Source organism: Molothrus ater, chromosome 19, assembly GCF_012460135.2.
Source record: "Molothrus ater isolate BHLD 08-10-18 breed brown headed cowbird chromosome 19, BPBGC_Mater_1.1, whole genome shotgun sequence".
Lineage (NCBI taxonomy): Eukaryota > Metazoa > Chordata > Aves > Passeriformes > Icteridae > Molothrus > Molothrus ater.
Genome location: NC_050496.2, coordinates 10,197,429 through 10,220,891, shown reverse-complemented (window position 1 = coordinate 10,220,891; position 23,463 = coordinate 10,197,429). Strand labels below are relative to the sequence as shown.

The 23,463-nt window shown below is 53.9% G+C and overlaps 1 protein-coding gene across 2 annotated transcripts; it reads left to right on the top strand.

The window, feature by feature from the left end:
* Positions 1-1,651: 1,651 nt before the first annotated feature.
* On the top strand, positions 1,652-22,537 carry WIPI1 (WD repeat domain, phosphoinositide interacting 1). 2 transcript variants are annotated; one of them, XM_036394551.2, is made up of 13 exons: positions 1,652-1,760; positions 3,477-3,559; positions 4,785-4,954; positions 8,568-8,664; positions 12,582-12,679; positions 13,732-13,824; positions 14,070-14,140; positions 14,810-14,917; positions 15,282-15,446; positions 15,576-15,683; positions 17,072-17,193; positions 17,906-18,006; positions 22,009-22,537. In XM_036394551.2, exons 1-13 carry the CDS (start codon positions 1,690-1,692, stop codon positions 22,054-22,056), a joined length of 1,335 nt encoding a protein of 444 aa, XP_036250444.1. In that variant the 5' UTR covers positions 1,652-1,689; the 3' UTR covers positions 22,057-22,537. The 2 variants fall into 2 exon arrangements, with proteins under 2 accessions (XP_036250444.1, XP_036250446.1); XM_036394553.2 differs by lacking the exon at positions 13,732-13,824 and having other exon boundaries at positions 1,660-1,760.
* The last annotated feature ends 926 nt before the right edge of the window (positions 22,538-23,463 follow it).

The following is a 23,463-nucleotide window of genomic DNA, read 5'->3' as shown; positions in this document are numbered from 1 at the left end:
TCACCCCCAGCACCCAAGTGCTCCAACATTCCAAGCACAGAACCTGAGATTTACAAGGGTTTCACCAACACACAGCAGCTCTTCCAGCCCAAGGAGCAGCTTGTCCTGACCTCACACCCATCATGGTGACACAGCTGCACCCAACCTGCTCCAAAGGCCACCCACACTATTTTAATGCTGCAGCAGAGGACAAGAACTCCCTGTTTCTCCCACTTCTGCTGATCAAACAGCCTTTGCAGGCAATGAGCTCAAAGGAGGATTGACCAACATGGTTGCATCAGTCAAACTGCAAAAATAATTGTGTTACCCAAGTCTCGGGTGCTTTATCAAGGTTTCATTTTAAAACCATGGTGATTGCCCAAGCAGCAAACATCCAGCTGTTGCTGTTGCTCAGGAACTGGTTTTTTTTTTTTTTGAAACACAAGGCAATGTCTCCCTGTTTTGTTTATTGGAGGGCTCTGTTTTGTTTTTAAATTTTTTCCTGCTCCACAACCCCACTTCCTGTCTGACATCCCTGTTTCAAAATGAAACTTGGCTGATCCACAGGGACAGTTTCAGGACATTGAAAAACAGCTTTTCTAGTTCCTGTTTGGGTTTTATTAGAACTTCCCACAAGGCCCCTTCAAAAAGAAGATGTTTTCCCTCCAAACATGATGTCTTGAAAATTATTCCCCTGCAGTGTCACTCATGTGTTTTGAGTCCTAGGGATGACCCACCATCCACCTCCCTCCAAAATGGTGTTTTGAAGATGTGTCTTTTCCTACTTCCTCCCCAAAATCAATCTATCTTCACTGCTGCAGGCTTCCAGCTCCCTCACAGGGGAATATTACGGGCACTCCAAGGCCCCCATGCAGCAGAGGGGGATTAATCCAGGCAAATAAATGTGTCCACATGGAATCTGCCTCACAGGGATGGTATTGCATGTGGCTCTTTTTCCAGAAGTCCTGCGGTGCACACATCAAGTGATCTGGGCCCAATGACTTCAGCACTCACATGAGGATTACTCATCTAATTAGGGGGTTTGCAGGCTCTGCCCCGGCAGAGATTCTGTGCGCCGGTAATGTCATTGCACTGACTCCTGGAATATCTGTATCTGACTCGGAGGTTTGTTTTCCTTTGTGCTTTCCCCGGTAGATCTGACCCCCCACGGCAGCAGCGGTGTTAAGCACAGGAACGATGCACAAATGCCGTTAGCTTTAGGATAGCAATGCTGTAAAAAGACAAAAACAACTCTTCAAAGCACTCTTTAGCCAAGGAAGCGGAGAGGCGGACTGACTTGTTTTCCGGTCAGCGGTGCCACCATCACTTTTCCCCGCCCCATCCCCTCGCCCACCCCTTCCTTAGGGCCACCCCCGGCCCCTCCAGCAGCCCCTTGTCGCCGTGTCCCCCTCGCAGCACCGCCGCAGCCGCGCTCCGCCAGATGCGCTCCCAACATCTGCCCGCGCCCGTCTGATGCAACCACAACATCACCACGTGGCCACGCGCAGCTGTTCCGCGCCGCCAGCCAATGGCAGCCCGTTCCGCCACTCCGGGGGGCGGGCCCGCCCCGCCTGCTCCTCGCCCCATAGGTCACCCCGCGCGTCCATCAGCGGCGAGCGAGCCAATGGGCGGCGGCACCGCCCGTGCGGCGGCGGAGCGGGGCCGGGGCGGGCGCGGGGGCCGCAGCGGCCGAGGCGCCGCGCCCGCTCCATGGAGGCCGCGGCCGAGGCCCCGGGGGCGCCCGCGGCGCTCAGCTGCTTCTCCTACAACCAGGACTGCACGTAAGCGGGGCGGCCGCCGCGGGGCGGGGGGGACGGTGGCCGGGCCGCGCCGGGCGGGGTCGGTCCGGCCCCGCGGCCCGGAGCGCTGCGGGTCCCCACAGGGATGGCCCGGCGGAGCCCCCCCTTCACCGCGCACTCACGGGCCAGCATCGGGCTGCTCCAGCCCGGCGGAACCCCCCCCCTCCCCTCGCACTGACGGGCCGGGGTCGGGCTGCTCCAGCCCGGGGGAGCGGCCCCGGTGCAGGGGGAATTGAGAGCGATGGGCGGACTTTGCCTCCCCCGCAGCCCGGGGAGCGCCTGGGGACGGGCAGGGCAGCGGCGCTCCCCGGGCTTTGTCTGCGGGCGCTGTGTGGGCACTGGGAGGTGGCGGCGTTGCCCAGGGCCACCGGCACCTCCCGGAGGCTCCCGGTGAGCGGCCGTGCCAGAGCACCGCCCCAGCTCGGGATAAATTACAGCCGCGCTCCTCGCAGCCTTCCTGCCCTCCTGGGCTTTAACCTGATCCCATTTAAGAACTGTTCCCAACCGGCACAGCAAATCCCGCCCGGAGCAGCGAGGCACACACGGATGTGGCAGCCCGGAGCCAGGATCGGCCCAGAGATAAGAATCAGAGATATTCACACCTGGAAATGCCCTTTCCTTTGCCTTGGTGTGCCCGAACAAAGGGTGCTTTGAGGGACGTGGATGTGCTGCTGACGTGATCCTGCTGGTTGCTGTCCCCAGTGCAAACGCTGTGCGTTGCTGTTATGGGCTGGCTGCTGGTTTAAGACCAAGGTCTCGCTGCTTACGGCATCTGGAACTGGGCAGAGACAGTGCTTGGCAAGACTCTGCCCACCACCCTAAACAGTGAGAGCAGAGCTTCCCCAGCCTGTGTCAGCACAGGTGGATCAGCCCCGGCTGAGGAACCAGCCCCTTCTGTGACCCACAGCTCCTGTCTGCGTCCTCCCAGGTGGATCTGGACCTGTTTGTTCCTCCAGCAGCCACAGGGCTGTAGGAGAGGATGAGTTTGCTCTCTCAGAGGGATGCTTGCCTTCTGTAGGCTGCAACAGGCTCAGATGGAGAGCTGGATTCCTGAGTTTCTTACTCTGTATTATTTAGGTTGGAGTCTGAAGTTGTGCCTTCACAGACCACTGTGCCAGGAACTACTCATTTCCTCAATGTCAGGGTTTAACCCCAGCCAACTCCTCGCTCAGTGAGGTGGAAAGGGAACCAAAAGGGTGAAAGTGAGAAAACTTACAGGCTGAGATAAAGACAGATTAATAATTAGAGCAAAAGCCACACATGCAAACAAAGCAGAACAAGGAATTCATTCCCCACTTCCCATGGCAGGCAGGGGCTCAGCCATCCCCAGGACAGCAGGGAAGACAAAGGCCACCACTCCAAATGTCCTCCCTTTCCTCCTCCTTTGTTCCCGAGCCTGACATGGGTGGCCTGGGGTATCCCTGGGGTCACTTGGGGTCAGCTGTCCTGGCTGTGTCCCTTCCCAGCTCCTTGTGCCCTCACTGGAGGGGTGAGGAGCAGAAAAAGCCTTGACTGTGCAAGCACAGCTCAAAAATAACAAAAACATCCCCAGGTTGTCAACCCTGTGTTCAGCACAAACCCCAAACACAGCCCTGTATGAGCTAATGTGGCAAAAAATCCCCATCCCAGTCAAAACCAGTACACCATCCCTGCAGGGTTTCAGCTCTGAACCAACAGGTTTTTGCTTTGTCTCTGCAGCTCCCTGGCCATTGGAACCACAACTGGATACAGACTCTTCTCCTTAAGTTCTGTGGAGCAGCTGGACCAGGTCCATGAAAGCAGTAAGTCTCCTGTTTCCCTGGGAGGAACATTGACCAGCAGCACCTTAAATTTGTGGGAGTCCTTCACCTTTGTTAGAGCCCAGTTCTTTTCCCCTGCTGCCAGCCTGACAGCAGCAGTCTGTGCTGCAGCCCAGCACTCAGAGGCAGTTTCCCACTGGAATGTTTCAGGTACATGAGCAGCAGCCCACAGGCTTCCAGCACAGCTGCTGGAGAGCTCCCAGGCCTTTAATCCAGTGTGGTATTTACAAGCAAGATGTTTTTAACAGGTTTTCCATGTAGAGAAGGTCACTCCCAGCAGGCCTGCAGCTCTTAGCTGTGCTCACAGTGTGTGTAGCACACACTGAGCAGCCCAAAACAAGCCTGGCCTCATGGAGCAGCGACTCCAGGCTGCTTCAGCTGAGCTGCACTGAGGATAACACTTCCCAGCTGGGTCTGTTCATCACTGGATTTGTTCTCAGTGGCTGCAGGAGGAGCCTCAGCAATCAGACACAGCTGCCTCATCTGGAGCAGGGTCCAGGCAAAGGGAAGCAGGTCCCTGCTGGTGACACACTCAGGGGGATGAGCTGAGGCACAGCCAGGCCCACATGACAGTTGTGGGGCAGCATTTGTTCCTCCAGTGCAGCCCAGCCCAAACTGAGCATCACTCAGGGCTGGGCACCCTGGAAATGGCAGTCCCGAGGGATTTAGGTGCAGGGCCACCAGCACCATTGCCTGTGTCTTCTCCACACAGCAGGAGCCATCCCAAACACAGTCACTGCAGCCACTGTTTGCTTCCCCAGGGAGGATGGGAGAAAACAGACCAAGCCACAGCCAGCTCCTGCCTCACCTCAATAAACCCCTCACACACCCAAGAAACTCCTCTGACCAAAGGGAGGGAGCTCCTCCCTTTATATCCCCTTCCCAAGGATCTAGTGCAGCTGGAGGGCCTGAGGATTGGCTTCAGCTGGGCCCTGCCCAGCAGAGAGAGGCACAGCAGCCCTGTCAAACTGGGCATGTTTATCCAGTGGATATGTTCTCTGGTGCTTCATTTCTACCTTCAAGGGAAGGTCCTTTTACCCCTTCCTCCTCCCACCTACTTGCTTTGTGCCAGGCAGGGGAAGTTGTTCACAGAAGTGATGTTAACACCTTAGCACAGAGCTCCCAACCCCATCCCCTCATGAGCTGAGTCCTGTTGCTGCAGTGCAGCCCAGCTGAAGGCTCTGCCTTGCTCTCCTTGTGTGCCCAGATGAAATCCCAGATGTTTACATCGTGGAGCGTCTGTTCTCCAGCAGCCTTGTGGTTGTGGTCAGCCATGCCAAGCCACAGCAAATGAATGTCTACCACTTCAAGAAAGGGACAGAGATCTGCAACTACAGCTATTCCAGTAAAATCCTGTCCATCCGCCTGAACCGGCAGGTGAGAGGGGTTACCCACGCTCAGCCCACTCTGCCTCTGTGCTGCTTTTGCCTTTCCAGCTGGGAGCAGCCTGGGAGGTTTGTGAGTGGGATTGCAGGGGTGGATGCCTGTTCTCTCCTCCCATCCCCACATGAGAGGCCTCTGGCAGGAGCTGCAGGGCTGTGCTATCAGCTGCCCCCACTGTTCCCTTCAGGAAAATGAAGCCAAGACCTTGGTTTGGTGGCAGTTACACAAAGGCTTTTTGTCATCTGCCTTCTTGCCTGTTCAGGACACAGCTCTGCCAAAAAAACACCTTTTCATGTTGCTCCCTCCCTTGAATTCCACATCCTGACTTCAGGCCCACCTCTGCCATCTTGGTTGAAAATGAGACCTTCAAAGTTGGTTACAAAAATCCAGGAGTAACTTATCTGCAACCCAGGAGTAACTTTTCCACACTTATCTGTGGATAAGGCAAAAAGCTGCTTTCCAAGTGCTGCCAGCAGCCTTGGTTTTGTTTTAAAGGTACAAAACCCACTCAGGCCACTTACAAAGAGAGTTTTAGAGTGTTACTCTCTACAAAGAGAGTTTTAGAGTGTTATTCTCTACAAAGAGAGTTTTAGAGTGTTATTCTCTACAAAGAGAGTTTTAGAGTGTTATTCTCTGATGTGACACAGCCTCGTGCAGCCCTGAGCTCTTTTGGAGGATTTTAAGTCATCTTTTCTTTTTGTCCATAATTATTTTCCAAGTATATGCCCTAAGAAGCAGAGGACATTTGACAATGAAGAAATAAGCAGTCTGGGTAATTGTATATAATCAGCCTCTCCTCAGTTAGCAACAGTGAGACCTGCAGTGAGCTCTCTGGGCTGAGCTTCCAGTAAAGCTGTCTTTGACCAGGAGTTCCTGCACTACAATAAATCTGTCCTAAATTGATTTTTTTCACTTAAGCTTACAGTGAAACTGGCAAAAGAGAGACTTCCTTTGAATTGCAGATAGATGTGTGTGTATAAAAATAAACTGGGAGGTTCTGCTGAGCAGCTCCGGGAGATTGGTGTGAATAAAACACATTCAGGCTACTCCCCTTGTGCTGCCTGAAGGTGATGCACAGTCCCAGCCTTGAATCCACATTTCTTGGCTGCATTATAAGCTGGGGTTCAAATTCCTGGGCTGAGCTCATCCTCTGGCTGTGCCACAGATACACCTGGAGGGATTTGGAGATGCCACAGATGTTTAGAAACACAGAATCACAGAGTCATTTAGGTTGGCAAAGACCAGTAAAACATCAAATCCAACCATTCCCCAGCACTGCCAAGGCCACCACTAAACCCTGTTCCAAAGTGCCACATCCACACATTCTTTAAATGCCTCCAGGGATGGTGACCCCACCACTGCCCTGAACATGTTCAATGCTTAATAAACCTTTTCACAAAGAATTTTTTCCTCAAATCCCATCTAAACCTTCCCAATTTGGGTAGGTTGAAGGGGAACCATTATTTCAGTCTGCATTCAGGAGTTAAACTGGTGCCCATCAGATCCTGCATGTGACACTTGAACTCTTGCCTGAGCTTCTGTAGGAGAGCTGCACTCCCCTGGAAGTTCACAGAAGGACAAACCCCAGACAAGGCATTAACTCAGGGAAATGGTGACAAATTAACCAGGAGCAGGTCTCAAACAAAAGGTGCATGTTTCAGTCTGTTCTCTCTGTGGAAAAGTCCTCATTGTGCAAACAAGCAAACCCCTCAGTTGTTGTTGTGGGAATTCTTAGTTCAAGCTCCATGATAACTCTGAATGTGTGGAGATGAATCCTGATTTGTCTCAGAGTGGGCAATCAGGCTGTGCTCTGGGACTGCTGGGAAGCTCCTGGGTTTTCATTCCCTGCTGAAACCCTGCTGAGCTCTTTGGAGAGCTTTGAGGTGTTTATTTGGCTGTGTCCAAACCCATTTCAGCCCCCAAACACAGCTCAGCTATCTGACCTGATCCATCCAAACTCCAGAACGAGCTGGTGAGCAGTGACATTTTGGACAATTAGCAGTGCCTTGACCCCGTGTACCAATCACAGCACCTTCTCTGAGGCTCTGTCTGTGTGCACAGTGAGGATAAACCCCATCCCAGTGCCCCTCACAGGGCCACAGGGCTGCATGGAGGCCAGGAGGGGTCAACCAGCGCTCTCCAGCTCCTGCTGAGCTTGTCCAGATCTCCTCTGCCTCTTCACATCCCAAATTTTCCTGGATTTTGTCCCTGTGGGTGCCAGCATCTCTGGAAACATCTGGAAACCTCCCTTCCTTCACCTGGACATCAAGAGCAGCCCATTCTGGGAAAGCACATGGTGGCTTTGCCCAAATCAGCTGTATAAATATTCCTCTGCTTGCAAGTGGATGGCTCTTACTGTAGAAAAGGCAAAGTCTTCCTGGAAATGCAAAATGGCTCTGACACAGCCCCAGATGCTGTGGTTAGCAGGAATAGAAGTGGGAAAGAGTTTGATCTGAGAGTAATGGTGGAGCAAAGCAGAGATTTTTAATGTGGGTGTTTCAAGTTAGTGACTAAGCTCCACATTTAGATACTAAATAAGTGGCCTCATTTCTGAAGAGGTGGAGGCTTCCTGGACATGGATTTAGGTGCTCCAGGATGGATGGGGTCTGGGCTTAGGCTTTTATTGGGATGTTTGTCGTGCTTCTGGACTCTTGGCACCAAGGGAGGTGAAGCTGTGCACTTGGTGGACTTACAAAGCTCAGCCCTTCAGCCAGACCCAAAGCCTGGTCCCAAAAAAAGCCTCTGTGTAAAAAGCCTCTGTGGTGACACAAAGCTGAGTGGCCACAGAGGTGGTGGCCCAGGGCTAAGGTCACAGCATCAGGCTTCCCTTTGCCTTTCTGCCCTGCCTCCTCCTGGCTTGGCAGCTCCTCCTGGCTGGGTGGATGTTCCTGGCAGGGTCAGCAGGAGAGGCACAAGCACCTGAACTTGGGAAATCCCAGCTCCTCAGCCAAGATGCTGCAAGGGTGACTGTCCCTAACAAATGAGTCTCAGCTCTGTGTTTGTGCAGTTCTGCAGGGCACAGAAAGCAGAGTTTTCCCTGTTGACACCAAAGGGGAAAAGAAACATTGATGTTCTAGGCAAGTGCCTTAAGTTTAGCAGCAGTGGCAGACCCAGCAGCTCCATTTGTGTCCCAAATGAGGAAGCAGTCAGGGCAAAGGGCCTGCATTCCCATCTGGAGGCACCCTGACAAGCAGGACTGCAGCCTCTCTGCTGCCAGGTCTTGGTGATCAAAAAGTAATTTGTTAAGAACTGCAGAGAAAAGTTGGGGTAGGGATGGATGGCAGTCAGGGCCTGAGGTGGGGTGTAACCCTGGTGGGTCCTTCCTGTTGCTGGGGGTGTGGAAGGTGCAGAGGAGCACAGAAGTCCTGGTGTTTTGTCTTCTCTCTCTCTGAAGCAAGACTGGATGCAAAAACTCTCAAAACAAGAGTTGTACAAACCCAACTGTGAGAGGGGATGGAGAAGCAGAAGAGGTCATGTTGCTGTTCCATTTCAGTGTGTGGGAAATTCCTGTTGGGTTTGTCTGACAGCAAAGGTTTGGGTTTGGGAAGTGTGGGAGCAGCAGCCAGAGGCACTGCTGGTTCTGTGCATGTCCCCTGTGTCCTTGCAGAGGCTGGTGGTGTGCCTGGAAGAGTCCATCTACATCCATAACATCAAGGACATGAAGCTTCTGAAGACTATTATGGATACACCTCCCAACACAACAGGTGAGCATGGCAGAACTGTGTGACAGGGAGCTTTGGAGAGCCACAGCTTTGTTAGAATTTAAGCCAGCCTGTGGCCTGTGCATGTTCAGCCAGCACTGGGAAGTCAGAAATGGATGGAGCAGAGTGTGAAGAGACCCACAAGGATCACTGAATCCAACTCCTTGCCCTGCACAGCAGCATCCCAACATCCCACCCTGAGCCCAGAGCATTGTCCAGACTCTCCTTGAGCTCTGTCAGGCATGGGGTGTGACCCAGCTCTGTCCTGAGCAAAACCCTGCCCTGTCTGGAGCAGACCCCTGCTCTGGCCAGAGCAGATGCATCAAGGGAGAGCAGAGATGGGCAGAAGGGTCTGATTTCCTTTTGGGGTGAGCTCCCAAAGTGATCACTGGGGACAGAACACACAGCCAGGCCCAGCCCCAGTCCCTGCCACCTGCTGTTGCTGCAAAGCCCAGGGGCAGGGCAGGTGGCTGCAGCACAGATCCCGTGGGTGTGGCACAGGGGGAATCCTGCTTTCCTGCTGCTGGCAGAGGCTATTTTTAGCAGCAGAGAGGGAAGCTTGGCTGGGTGCCCACGGTGCTGTGCTGTCCTGCAGCATCCTTTCATGGATGGGTGCTCTGCTGATGTGCTCACGCTTGGCCTCGGGGTTTTCAAGGGATGCTCTGCCAACAGCTCCCCTGACCTACTTCAGGTCTCACCAGATGGGCTCTCTGTGTGGATTAAACATGCTGAATGCTGCAAATATAATTAAAGTTTAAAACCTTCCTGAGAAGGCCCAGCTGCAGGGTGGGCAGGGATACCCAGGCCTGGAGCTGTTCTGCAGAGGGGCTGGAGGATCAGGTCATGGTTTAAGAGCAGCAGGGCAGGACTGGGATGCTGCAGATCACAGGCTTCATATAGGCTTAGTGTTTTAAACCCCTTTTACTGCAGCAGCTGTTATTGAAATGAGCTGAGTGACAAGTGCAGTGTCTCTGTTGTCCCTGGGCCACCTGCTTTGGTCCCAAGCTTGACCCCAAGGATGTTGTGTGCAGTAGGTCAGGGCAGTCCAGCCTCAGGACAGCTTGTTTAGGAGTGGGAATCTGTGCTGGGGGGTTTAGGAGCACATGGGAAATGTGCCACCCTCCTAAAGTGTGTGCCCTGGGCACGGTGACAGCAGCACAGGCAGGACCAGGGTTTGCTGCAGCCACACTGGCCAGTCACAGTGAGATCTCTGCCTGTTCCTGGCCAGCACCTGGCTCCTGATCCAGCCTCCTCCACGTAGGAGAGGAAAATGCCCACGGTGTCCAAGACAGTTGTTTTTCATGTGATTCACATCAGGGGCAGGATTTGAACCAAGGAGGTCACAGTGCTTGGAGTGACTTGTGTGCTGTGTGGGCACATCTTGGGATTGACTGCAGCTTTGGAAACCTTGTGGCTCCCCCCAAGCCCTGGATGTGCCTGGACCTGCTGGCCTGAGGGCATGGCCATGCTTCCTGGGCACAGTAGCATTTTTCCATGCTGCTTGAGGAAGCCACCTGTGACGTGGCACTCAGAGGTGCCATCTGAGCCATGCCAGCCTTCCTGAGCCCCATGGCTGGGGGGCTGCTGCTGAGGGGAGAGGAGCATCTTCAAAGGCTGCCGTGGCCCTGTGATCCTTGTTCTTTGTGTGTCCCCGAGGTCAGCCCAGTACACTCACATCTGTGTTTTCCCCTGGCCTGGTTTTCCGGCTGCTCTGCCGGCCAGAGGAGCAGAGGGAGCGGGTGACTCACCCGGCTCAGAGCTCGCTTTGTTCAGCCCCAGCCTTCCCTGATCCTGTCTGAAAGGGCTCTGCTGATCTCCCTGGGCTGGGGGATCACCATCCAGAGGGGGCAGGATGCTCATCACAGCCGCAGTGTCTGGGCTATCTTTGCCTTCCTCCCATCCCTCCCCCCTTAATTGCCTTTTAATTGCCCGCCTTTGCTGCTGCCGTGCGTGCTCCTCATGCTCCTCGTGCCTCTCCCGGTGCGCCATTCCTGGATGATGTGCACGCCTCTGGATGGATGGGGAGCGGATCCCTGGGGCCTCTGGCCGATCCTGCAGCTCCTGGCTGTGCTGTGCTCTCTTTGTTTGGTTATAAACAATGACCTAAAACGAGAGCTCCGGCCGATCCTTCCCCGCTGCTGCTGGGCGGGGGCCAGGGCCGTGTCCTGACACGGGGCTTGCACGGCACAGCACGGTACGTCCTGTCCCATCTACGTGCTGTGTGTGGCTGTCTGCTGGCCCCTTCAGTCCTGTCCCATCCCATCTACGTGCAGTGTGTGGCTGTCCTGCTGCTGTGTGCCTGTCCTGCTGGCCCCTTCAGTCCCGTCCCATCCCATCTACGTGCTGTGTGTGGCTGTCTGCTGGCCCCTTCAGTCCCATCCCATCTACGTGCAGTGTGTCTGTCCTGCTGGCCCCTTCAGTCCCATCCCATCCCATCTACGTGCTCTGTGGCTGTCCTGCTGTCCCCTTCAGTCCTGTCCCATCTACGTGCTGTGAGTGGCTGTCCTGCTGTCCCCTTCAGTCCCATCCCATCTACGTGCTGTGTGTGGCTGTCTGCTGGCCCCTTCAGTCCTGTCCCATCTACATGGTGTGTGGCTGCCCTGTTGGCCCCCCTTCAGTCCCATCCCACCCCATCTACGTGCAGTGTGTGGCTGTCCTGCTGTCCCCTTCAGTCCCATCCCATCCCATCTACGTGCAGTGTGTGGCTGCCCTGTTGGCCCCTTCAGTCCCATCCCATCCCATCCCATCCCATCCCATCCCATCCCATCCCATCCCATCCCATCCCATCTACGTGCAGTGTGTGGCTGTCCTGCTGTCCCCTTCAGTCCCATCCCATCCCATCTACGTGCAGTGTGTGGCTGCCCTGTTGGCCCCCCTTCAGTCCCATCCCATCCCATCCCATCCCATCCCATCCCATCCCATCCCATCCCATCCCATCCCATCCCATCTACGTGCTGTGTGTGGCTGTCCTGCTGGCCCCTTTGGGGTGTCCCCACTGCCGTTAACCCCACAGTTTCCTCTGCACGTGGGATTAGGTGGGATTCCCGCCACAGGTCAGGAAGCTCAGGTCATGCTGGAGCCTGGAGTTGGGTTTGGGAGGGCTGTGAGCGCACGGATGTGGGGCAGGAAGCGAGTGAGGCACACTTGGTGTGTGACAGGATTCACTGGGCTGCATCCTCAGCCAGCAGCGGGAAGGAGGCAGGAAGAGATGCTCTTTTCCGAGGTCACCTGGGGGACAGCGGATGGATGTACCCACACATGTATCCATCCGTCCCTGTCTCATCCTGTAATTCCTGCCCACTTTGAAAGGAGCATTTGGGAACCTTTGTGCTCATGTTGGCACAAAACCAGATGGTGCTTATGGGGAAGAATTCCCCCTGTGCTTGAGATTTCGCTAGGTTCAAGTTCCTTGTCGGTCGGAAACTCCCAGCACAGCTGGCGCATTTCCTTTGTCTTTCTCTGCCTCCCTTTTCCATTCAGAGCAGGAGGAAATGGCACTGCCTTCAGCTAGGCTGCACCAGAGCTGCACCCACACTGGGCTGCTCCTCTGAGCTTCCAGCCCGGCACCTATACCCTGTGCACATCTGGACATGTCCAGATGTGGCTGGACAGGAGTGCTGTCAGCCCTCAGACCCACATGTGCCGTTTCATGCACCTATTCCTGCCTTCTCCAGGGAGATAATGCAGGAGGAGGAGAGCCCGGAGCGTGCTGAAAAGCCGGATCTGGGTTCCCTGTGCTCAGGGAGGGTGGCAGGGCACAGCCGCCGTTCTGTCCCGTACCAGCAGATGTCCCCACGGCCGAGGTGTTCCCAGCGCCGGGGCCGAGCGGTGCCAGAAGGAGCCGGAGCCCGAACCCCCGCCGTGCCCCGTGCTGCGCTCCCCCCAGCCACAGCCTCAGCCGTGTCCTGTCTCCCTGCCAGGTCTGTGTGCTCTCTCCATCAACCACGCCAACTCCTACTTGGCTTATCCCGGCAGCGCGACCAGCGGAGAGATCGCGCTTTACGACGGAAATACTTTGGTAAGTGCGAGGCTCAGCCTTTGGATACCGGCAGGAGCTGAAAACAAACAGAGCCACAGCAAAGCCAACGGGGCCCTTGGGAAGGATGAATAAATCCACTCCACCGAGCTGGAGTGCAAGGGAATTGCCTGGCAGACACATCTGGACGCATCCCCCTTGCTCGGAGCTGACAGCTCTGAGATCAGGACGTGCACTTCCCAGCACAGGATATTCAGGGAAACGTGACCCACTGCCCTGCAGCCCCAGGGCCACTGCCAGGCTCACCCTGGGGCTGCTGTGGGAACGTCAGCAGCAGATCCCATGGGAATGATGTGGCCAGCGTGGGTCAGGGGGCTTGGAGCTGCTCCAGGCACAGCACAGGACCTGGAGCAGCTTTGCCACACCGTGGGCTGGAAGGGATGCCTGACCCAAAGTCACAGAGAGGGCAAAGTGTCCAAAGTCCCCTTAGGAAATCTGTCCCTGGCTGGATGTAGGGTCATGATTATCTGCTGTTTATGCCAGGGCTTTGAGTTACATAAGGCTGGTGGCTCCGAACGTGCAGCCAGAGCTGAGGATCTGCAGCAGGGGAGGAGCAGAGCACAGGGAAAATGCTGCTGCTCTAAGAGGTGCTGCAAGGGCTGGGGCTCCCTGCAGGTACCAGGGTGGTGCCACTGCAGCAGGACTTGCTGTACAGCACAGGGAATTGCAGGGAAGGGCCAGGCTTTGGAGAGGGTGCAGGCACAATCCTGAACTCTGGAGAGCTGAGGTTCTCTGCCCCTGGGGTGAGTGTCCTGTAATCACAATGGCCATAATAGCAGAGGAATGAACTCAAGGCAGGGCAGAAGTGAAGTGCTGAGGATGTTGAAGGGATCCCATCAGCACACGATGATCCCGTGAATCCCTATCAGCAGGTGTGGATAGGCTGCAAGGCAGGAACTTTGCCCTGCTTTCACACAGTCCAAGGACCAGCATGTCCCTTTGCCCACACAGTCCAAGGACCAGCATGTCCCTTTGCCCACACAGCCCAAGGACCAGCGTGTGCCTTTGCTCTCACATTCCCTTGTGCCCTACAGAAAACAGCCTGCACCATTCCTGCCCATGATGGGCCTCTGGCTGCTCTCACCTTCAACTCCACAGGCTCCAAGCTGGCCAGTGCTTCTGAAAAAGTGAGTGAGTGTGCCTGCAAGTACCCTCCCTCTGCCCAGGGCTGCATCAGCACCCCTGAGCTGCCCCTTCTTAATCACAGCCAGCACAGAAGGGCCGCTGACTGGTCATTGTATGGGATCAGATTGAGCCCAGCTGGCAAACAGGAGGAGCCTTTGCACATCCTGAGTTTCCTGGGTGTGTCAGGGAAAGGGCTTGGGCTCCTTGGCCTGCTCCTACGTGGTATTTCCATTTGCATTTTTTGCAGGGCACAGTCATTCGTGTATTTTCCATTCCTGGGGGGCAAAAACTCTATGAATTCCGGCGAGGGATGAAAAGGTCAGTTCATTCTTCTGGCAGTGACAAGTACACAGAGGGCTCCCAGAGCCAAAGTGTAAACACAGGGACACAGGGCAGCGTCAGATCCTGGTGGCTTTGACATCTTTTGCAGAAGGAAAACAAGAGCAAACGTATCAGCTCAAAATGTCACTGTGCCAGGCTGTGCCCAGCTCATTGATTCCTTCCTTCAGTGTGTCACAGAACAGGGACCAGACATGGAGTCACTCAATTTACTCTGTCCTTTCTTTTTTCTTATTTGAAATAATGGAAGTCCCCATGATTGTCAGAGACCTCATTCTTGCTGAACCTGTGCAGGAGATGCTGTTTGTGTCCCACTGTTCAGCACTTTGGCTATCCTCCCTGGTCTCTGCAGCACCAGAAGCTGCAATGAGCCTGGCACAGATGTTCCCTCCACAGGCAGCTCTGTGAGGAAGGACATTTCCACCTCTCTGGCTGTTTGTCACTAGCTGGAGGCTACCCCCAGCCCTGCTGAGCAAAGGGATTAGGGAATGGCTCATCAGTGAGCCCACAGGCTCAGCAGCAGCTGTGCAGGGTGATCCTCACCATGGATGGGTCTCCTTCCTGCCCATGGGCTCCTCTGTGAGGCAAACCCAGCAGTTCCCCTTGAGTGGGTTGCAGTGGGAGTGACAGTGCTGTCCTTGGCTCTAGGTATGTGAACATCAGCTCCCTGGTGTTCAGCATGGATTCCCAGTTCCTCTGTGCTTCCAGCAACACTGAAACCGTGCATATCTTCAAACTGGAGCATCTCACAGACAGGTGAGGGCTTAGCTTGGCTTAACCTGCCTGCCCCAGGGCTGGGTCTGCTTCAAAGCTCTGTGTTTACACAGCTGCTCTCCACGTCCTCACCATGTACTCTCCATGAGCAATTCCAGGTGCACAGTGTCCTTGTGTCCCGAGGACTCACTCTTTGGAAAGCCACACACTGCACCCCTGCTGTCAGCCCCTCCAGGCCTCTCTAGCTTTATTAGGTGCCACTGTCCCCTGTGATCTCCAGCCAGGCTGGTGCACAATGTGAAGGTGCTCCAGAAAACCCCTCACCCGTGTGAGATCAGGTCTGTTCCTGACATTTTGTCCTGCTGATCATGCTAACCCCACTGACCCTGCTTTGTGACCCCCTCAGCCGGCCAGAGGAGCCTCCAACCTGGAGTGGTTACATGGGGAAGATGTTCCAGGCTGCCACCAACTACCTCCCTGCCCAGGTGTCAGGCATGATGAGCCAGGACCGAGCCTTTGCCACCGTCCGGCTGAACATCTCCGGGCAGAGGAACATCTGTGCCCTGTCCACGTACGTACTGACCCTGCTGAGCCCTGGCCAGGCCAGCCTGACCCCGTGCCCTGCCTGCAGAGCAGTGGGGTGGGTGCTGCTGTGTCTGTGTGGATGAGGTTTTTGGCCTCAGGATGCTTTTCCCAGCAGGATTCAGAAGCTGCCTCGGCTGTTGGTGACGACGTCGGATGGACATCTCTACATCTACAACCTGGACCCCCAGGATGGAGGGGAGTGTGTCCTAATTAAAAATCACAGGTAACTCTACCTCCACTCACACCTCATACAGAAGCTGATATTTTAAGACATGAAGGGAAATCTCACCTGGCAGCACAAAATGGAGCTGTAGGAGCAAGTTCAAACTGAGTTTGTGATTGGAGCTGCCTGATCTGACAGGCGTGGCTGGGAAGCACAGCAGCAGGCAGGGACACAGGGCTTCTTGCAGGAGAAACCTGAGACATCTCAGATGCCATGGCAGCTGTGGGATATCCCAGCTTAGACTGGGCAGGGCTGTGCTTTAGGAGATGCCCCAGCTGCAGAGCTCTGACCATCATGGTGGCAGGAGAGCAGAGCACCTTCTCCAGCTTGGAGTGGGTGCTGGAGAGCTGACTGGGGGTGGGATGGTGTGGAGTGACACTGTGAGCTTCTGTGAACAAAGCCCAGTGCCAAAGCAGAGGGATTTCTTTGTGGAAGGGGTTGTTAAGCACTGGAAGGGGTGCCCAGGCAGGTGGTGGGGAGCCCCAGAGCACTGAGGGCCACATGCAGTCATTCCTTGAGCGACTCATCCTTCCTGGAGCTGTTCAAGGAGTGACTGGATGTGGCCCTCAGTGCCCTGGTCTGGTGACAGGCTGGTGGTGATCAGTCAAAGGTTGGCCTTGATGATCTCAGAGGTCTTTTCCAACCAAAATCACTCTGGGATCCTGTGAAAACAGAGCCTCCCCCACCGCTCTTCAGGCCATATGTAAATCCCATTAAGCACGAACCCCCCCCCGCACACATCTGGGCTGCTTGGCTCCAGATGTGAAGCCTTTGGGGTGGGGTGAGATGTAACATGTGCTCCAGGCCGGGAGGTGGCTGCCAGCCAGGAAAGTGCCAGCAGCTTTTGGAAAAGCCACAAAACAAAAGCACTTCAAAGCTGCGCTGTCCAGCGCGCGCCGCCCGCAGCCCCCAGCCTTGTCATGTGGGCTCCTCTGAGCATCAGAGGGCTGAAAAGGGCCCTTGGGTCATGAGTTACATTACATCATACGATATCTCTGCTCAAACTCCATCCTAAACTAGCCAGGGCTGCTTTTCCCATCTAGTCTGCTCCTGTTGGAAGCCCTTCGGAGCCCCCTCTGTGATTAGAAGCACTGTTTGCCTTTGTAACCTAAAGCTTTTGTGGTCTGTCTGTTCCCTTCTGTTCCCATGCCAGCATTGTCCTCCAGTTGAAGTGGTGCTTCCCCTATCTCCTTCTTCACCCCCTGCTTTCCTTGTGGAGCACAATGCTCCCCTGTCCACAGCACTGCTGGGGCTGCTGCATGCAGTGATGGGGATGGGTGATGTGCTTCGAGGAGATGTGGATGCATGGGCTTGTCTTAGCTGGAGCTGGGGAGGAACAGCCAGGGTCAGAACTAACTCTTCTCCCCTCTCTTGATCTGTACAATTAGTCTGCTTGGCTCAGGAAAGATGGAGGAGAACAAAGAAAACGACCTTCAGCCTCCAGTACCTCAATCTTATGCAGCAACTGTAGCCAGACAAAGTACAGTGCCTTCAACTTCGACCATGCCAGGTGAGCACCACATGTGCCCTTCCTCAGGAGCCACAAAACCACCTGGGGTAAAGTGGAAAGTGTCCCACATTCCAAGGGCTCATCCAGGATCACCACAGCTGCACTGCACTCTGGGGCAGCAGGACTTTGGATCTCACTGAGTTCATCCCGGGCCACAAAAACAGGGCACGAGTTTTCTGCTCTGCTTCCTGTGCCAGCTCTGCTCCCTGTGCCACAGACAGGCCCAGGGTAGAGCAGGAACCACTCTTTGGCAGACAGCAGCTGCTGCCAGGTGGTTTCCAGGGGTTGTGACCATGGGTGTAGGAGTCAGGGCTCACTGGTTTTGTGTCAGTCGCTGACACAGTCAGTCACTGGTTTTGTGGTGAGATTGCCACAGTCTCTGAAGCTGGTACACCTTGCACTAAACTGCTGCAGGAAAAGAGTGAGTGACTGTCTCATTATATTCCCAAGTGTAAGATCCACATCCAAATGCAGATCTTACTCTGAAATTGGTGCTTGGGTTCACGGCAGGAGGAGGAAAGCTGCTGCCACAGGAGCTGGCCATGGAGTTCATCCATAATCCATAGTATCCATGGAGACACCTTCCTCTTCCTCAGTCCATGAAGCCAGAGGAAGCAGCTCAGTGCCAAAGAGGTGGTAACAGTGTGTGCTGCTGTGTGCAGCCTCCTGCCATCCCTTGCTGCAGTAACCCTTGGTGTTTTCCCCTGGCCAGGTTACTCGGAGGACGGCGGAGCCCTGCGCGGGGAGGTTATCCCAGAGCACGAGTTTGCAACTGGACCAGTCTGTCTGGATGATGAGAATGAGTTTCCTCCTGTGAGCATTCGGGACCCCTAAACCTGCAGTGCAGCCCTCATGCTGAGAAGGAAGTAGTAACCTCTCCCAGAAGAGATTCCATGTCCCTCTCCTTGTCCCAGCTCTCTGGGAAGCCTAAAATAACTGGATGGGTTCTAGGGACAGTGGCAGGAAAATGACACCCCCACTAAACAGCAGCTGGGGATGGGGCAAAAGTGATCAAACCTAAGCAGAGATAGATCTGAACAAATCTGCTGAATGGTGTTCAGATCCAGACCTAACCTTTGTGCCTTGAGCACAATTCTTCTTCTAATATTACCAGGAATAGTTTTAATTGGAACAATTTAGAAATAAAAACTTAATACCCTGTTGCATTTTCAGTCAGTTGTGTTAGTTCATGGAATGCAACTGGAACATACCTGAACCTCACCAGTCCCTTCATTTCCAAGGTAACTGAGAAGGAAACTCCTTTTCCAAGTACAAAGATGAAAGGAATAACAGAGTTTTAAACCATTTTATGATTTTTATGTGGCACTTTCTCAGTTACCATTGGAAGGAGCTAGTGGATTTTTCAATCTGACTTCAGCCTGGCAGTGTCTTTCTGGCTCCTTTTCCTATTCCACACTCATTAATTAAGTATCTAACCCCTAATTGGACAAGTGTTGGTCTGTGCTATGATCTGGTTGTAATCAGCGGTGTCTTCATAGCAGTAATGCAGCAGAATACTGTAATGGATTTCAGGTTGCAGCCTTGGCAGGCTTCTGGAATTCCTTACTTCATTTTTACATATCCTGCTGTTGGAGTTTTGCCTGAAAGGGAGGAAGTACAAACCTTATTCCAGGATTCATTCCATGTGCTGAGCTGACCTCTGTGAGGCACCTTCCTCTGAGCTGAGGCAAAGTGTTACTTAGATAAAAGGAGGCAAGCCCGTGACTCCCTTTGAGCCAGCACCACCTAAACCCAGCTCAACTCACACAACCCTCAGATTATTTCTTTCCTTACCTGCACCATTCCCTGCTGCAAACTGGGAGCAGGAATTTCCCACTTGTCCAACTCCATTACTCAAGAAGGATATTTAAAATGTCTCCCTTGCTGTGCCCACAGAGAAGGTGATGGCCCAGGCCCCTGGAAGGAGCAGCAGGGACAGAGAGAAATCCTTTGTTTCCTTCTGCTAAACCTACTCTTGAACTCATGGTTTGGGGACAAGCAAATGCCAGCAGGCAGGGATCACGCTGCTCCTGAATGAGGCTTCCTGCTGGGACTGTGCTGGATGAAAGCAGCCCCAAACCCCTGCTGGAGCACAGCAGGTGCTTTATGAAATGAACTTTGATCCCTCCAAATCCTGTCATTAACCTGACAGAGCAGTGGCATGTGTATTGTTAGGGAGGAGGAGGTGTGGCAAGGGAAGGTGCTTTCCAAAAATACTCCCTGATAACGGTGCCTGAGCAAATGGAGCTTCCAGATAAAGCCCTCGCTCCTGGCTTTGGGGTTTGCCCTCGCAGTGGGAGCACTCAGGATGTTTGGATGCTCTGGATTTCACTGAACTTGGCTGTTTTCTCAGCACTTGAGATCTCCAGTCTCAGTGAAGGGGCTTTCAGGCATCGCTCACTCCTGTGCAGAGGAGGAGGGGGAGAAAACCTGACCTTATCCAACAAAAATGTTTTGACAGCGCTCGGCTTTGCGGAAACATGGGAAGGGTTTTGTTTGTTTTCCAGTGTGCAACAAAAAGACTTTTCAAAACCTCAAAACTTGTGACAAAATGGAATATTCACCCGCAGCCCACGGTATGGCTTTGAACTCAGACATGGTTCTGGAGAAACAGCAGTGCTCAAACCCCACAGTTTCTCCCCATTTTGAAACCTCTTGTCTTCCCTTGACCTCAAGCAAGACTTCAGAGGCTCTGCTGTTAAAGACTGAGGAAAACCAGCCTCAGCCTGACATAAAATCTGTCAAACACTGCCTGTTCATTAAGTGGAAGGAGGGACAGATCAGAGAGGAGATGAGGAGCCCAAGGAGGACTCATAAAAAGAGGCCTCACAAGAGGGGACGTGGATGTTGCTGCTGGTGGTGTCAGGATTGCAGAAGGAGGTTAAACCAGTTCAGTGACAATCCCTGCATGGATGGGGTGGATTAAGCACTCCCAAGTCACTGCTGGTCCTGGGCAGGAAGGACTCAGGTGTTACTGAGGAGGACAGGGGGCTGGAGCCATGGCTGCTGTGCTGGATGTGCAGGGAGGAGGCTGCAGAGCCCTCACCCTGCAGCATCAGAAGATCTTACAGGCTGGGAAAAGCAAAACCAGCTCTGGCTGCAAAATTATGGCAATTTGGGCTGTTTTCTGCTCACCTGCCTGAGCAGCCACCCCTGTTCTGTGGGTGGAGCAGGGAGTGAGGCTTCCAGTGGTGCAGGGAGATGCTGGGATGTGTTATGGGCCAGGCAGGGCACTGCAGTGGTGCTGTGAGGTTTGGCAAAAGAAATCCTCCATGATTCTGCAAGCAGCACAGCCTGTGTGCAGCTGGGGAGTGCAACCAGGGGACCTGCCCAGAGCTCCTGGGATTCAGTAGGAAGGAGGATTCCTTTCTGCAGATTGGTCAGTGTTTTCCAGACATAGGTGATCCATCCTGCATTTGGCTGCAGGGCCCAGAGGTGAAGCTTTTATCAGGAGAGCCATTTCATTAAGTCAAGTGAGACTGCAGTCAGCTCTTCAAAGGCAGCTTTTCCTCACTGATACTCCATCACTCTTAAAAAAACCATCTCTTTCCCATCCGTTTTTGGCTGCTCCAAAACAGTTTGGGCACTTTCCTGGGCTGCCAAAGGATGCTGCTGCCTGTTGGAGGGAAAAAATCTACAACAGGGCAGAAATCAGTGCCCTATCATGGGGTGCCCACACCCCTCTGCTGCTCCAGACCTTGATGCTGATGTAACAAACACGGCTGCAGATACATCTCTGGCTCTGTGGAAGCAGTATTGGCCCAGATTCCTCCTGGCTCTCTGCTGGATGGTGTTTCCCTCATTCTGTTGCATGGATATGGACACTTAATTATTTTAAGTGATTATTTTTTAACAGCTGGCTGGCAGCAGAGGAAAGGCCACAGACTTTCCACTGAGGCTCTACTTGTAATTATGTGTCATAGGGGATAAGGGAGTTTGGCAGAACCTGGCTCCTGCCCTTGTAGCTCAGAGTGGCATTTTGGGCAGCTGGGGCTTGCAGGATTAAGCCCAGCTTATCAGTACATTATCTGAGGTCCCCTGGGAGCTGTGCCATCCAGTGTCAATGCTTGTGCCTGGAAACCTGGCCAGTGATGGTCCTGCAGCTCGTGGAGAGGCAGCCCTGGGAGGAGGAGCTGGCAGAGAGCCTCTGCCGCAGGAATGTGGGGTTCTCATCCCTCCCAGGTCACACCTGGCAAGGCTGGAGCTGGGACAGACCTGTGCCAGCCCTGCCCAGGCCTCATCAGGAGCAGGGGCACATTTCACCCAGCATCTCTGTGGCAGGAGTAGCTGATGGAGGTGAATCAGGCTCTGCTGCTGCCTCTTCTTCTCTGCTCCTGCCTTACTCTTTCACTCAGAGGCTTTGCTGGTGTTTAGGATGAGCTTTCCCTCCCCTAATCCTGTCTGACATGTTGGAGTTGAACTCTGGGATCCATCCAGAGAGCCCAGAGCAATTCAGGGGTGCCCAGCACAAACCCTTCCCTCCGGCCACACCAGAGCTGAGCTTTTTGGGAGCACTGAGTGAGGCAAATGCACTTCATCCCCAGGAACTGCACTCCCCAAAGCCTGGCTCTGCTGAGCCCAGTGCCAGCCAGAGGCCAGACCCACTTATCACTGCTCCAGATGGTTCCTGTTCCCAGGACTGTCAATTTGGGGAGGGGGAGAGCAAATAAATAAACCTCTCCCCAATCTGCCTTTGAATGGAAAGTAAAACACTGCGGGACATCCCTCCCCCTGCTCCTCCCATGTGCGTAAAACCAACTGGAAAAGCTCCCTGGTGCTGGGAAAAGTAAGGCCCTTGTGTTTTGATTTTGGTAGATAATCTTGTGCCGTGGAGGTCAGCCGGGCAAGGCGAAGAGGTCGTGAGGAGAAGCAAAACAGCCACGCTTGGGACAGCTGCTGGAAAAGCCAGGAGTTTCGAAGAACAGATCTGTGAGTCCCCAAGATGAGAAAAAAAATATATAAATTAAGGTTGGGCCAGGATTTTTGCACTGTGTAAGTGAAGACCTGGCCCTGTTAGCCCCTGTTTTAATTTGTGTCTGGGTGGGGTGTCAATGTACTGTATGCACATGGCTCTATTTAACAAACTCTATGTTAGAACCACAGTGTAAATGCTAATTTAATCAGATTTGTATGTAACCAGAATTTTATATACCCATTTGTCCCTTTTCTAATTTATGCTGTTTTATGTGTATAAATGTACTTATAGGAAGAGATATTAAACTTATGTCTTTGTACAGTATATACAGACTATTTTAACCCAGGCAAAGTATTTTTGCAGTGATATTAGAGAAGATGCCATTTGCTATGTTGAAAGACAGAATAAAGTCACAGTCTGTCCCTGGCAGCAGCTCCTGCTGTTCTTTTTGGGGCCCTAAAGGTGTCAGTCTGGATTAAGTTTGGGGAGTAGGAGGGGTTTTGGGGGCTGGGGTGAGGGCAGCACACCTGGGTGAATCCACACAAGTCCTTACAGCCAAAGAAAGATCTGGGTGTGTAAATCAGAATCCAGAATGGTTTCAGAACACCCTCACTCAGCTGCTGAGAAATCCCAGTGGTTTCTCAGGTTTCAGTTGCGCCTTCATTTCTGCCTTTGCAGCTCCCCAGGCCTTTGCACCTGCCCAGGAATGGCCCCACAGGAGCTGTTCCACTCCATTTGTGCCTGCACTGGGATCAGCAGGAGCAGCTCCTCTGCCTGGAGCCCTGATCTGCTGGGAGACCCCAGGGCAGGAGCCCTGACCTCCCAGAACCCCCCAGTGACACCCTTCTGTTTGCTGAGAGTGGTGGGGAGCAGCCCCGGTTCTCTCCCAAACCCTTGGATGTCCCAGCACAGTCCTGAGCTCCCCCCTGGCAGGACAAGCTGAGCATCCTTCCCACGTGGATGGCAGCCCCCAGGGACAGCCCAGGTTCCTTCCTTCCTTCCTTCCTTCCTTCCTTCCTTCCTTCCTTCCTTCCTTCCTTCCTTCCTTCCTTCCTTCCTTCCTTCCTTCCTTCCTTCCTTCCTTCCTTCCTTCCTTCCTTCCTTCCTTCCTTCCTTCCTTCCTTCCTTCCTTCCTTCCTTCCTTCCTTCCTTCCTTCCTTCCTTCCTTCCTTCCTTCCTTCCTTCCTTCCTTCCTTCCTTCCTTCCTTCCTTCCTTCCTTCCTTCCTTCCTTCCTCCCTCCCTCCCTCCCTCCCTCCCTCCCTCAGCAGCTGTGTCCCACCATGACCCCTCTGAAGAAGCTCAGCAGGCAGCTGAGGGCCAGGTGCTCCCTTTCCCAGAGCACTCCCCTCGTGCC

What these genes read in the sequence shown, in the direction of transcription:
- WIPI1 (XM_036394551.2), top strand. Translation starts at nt 1,690, where the DNA reads ATGGAGGCCGCGGCCGAGGCCCCGGGGGCGCCCGCGGCGCTCAGCTGC. An exon ending in TACACCTCCCAACACAACAG is followed by an intron (nt 8,665 to 12,581) that starts GTGAGCATGGCA and finishes TCTCCCTGCCAG; the next exon opens with GTCTGTGTGCTCTCTCCATC. An exon ending in TTTACGACGGAAATACTTTG is followed by an intron (nt 12,680 to 13,731) that starts GTAAGTGCGAGG and finishes TGTGCCCTACAG; the next exon opens with AAAACAGCCTGCACCATTCC.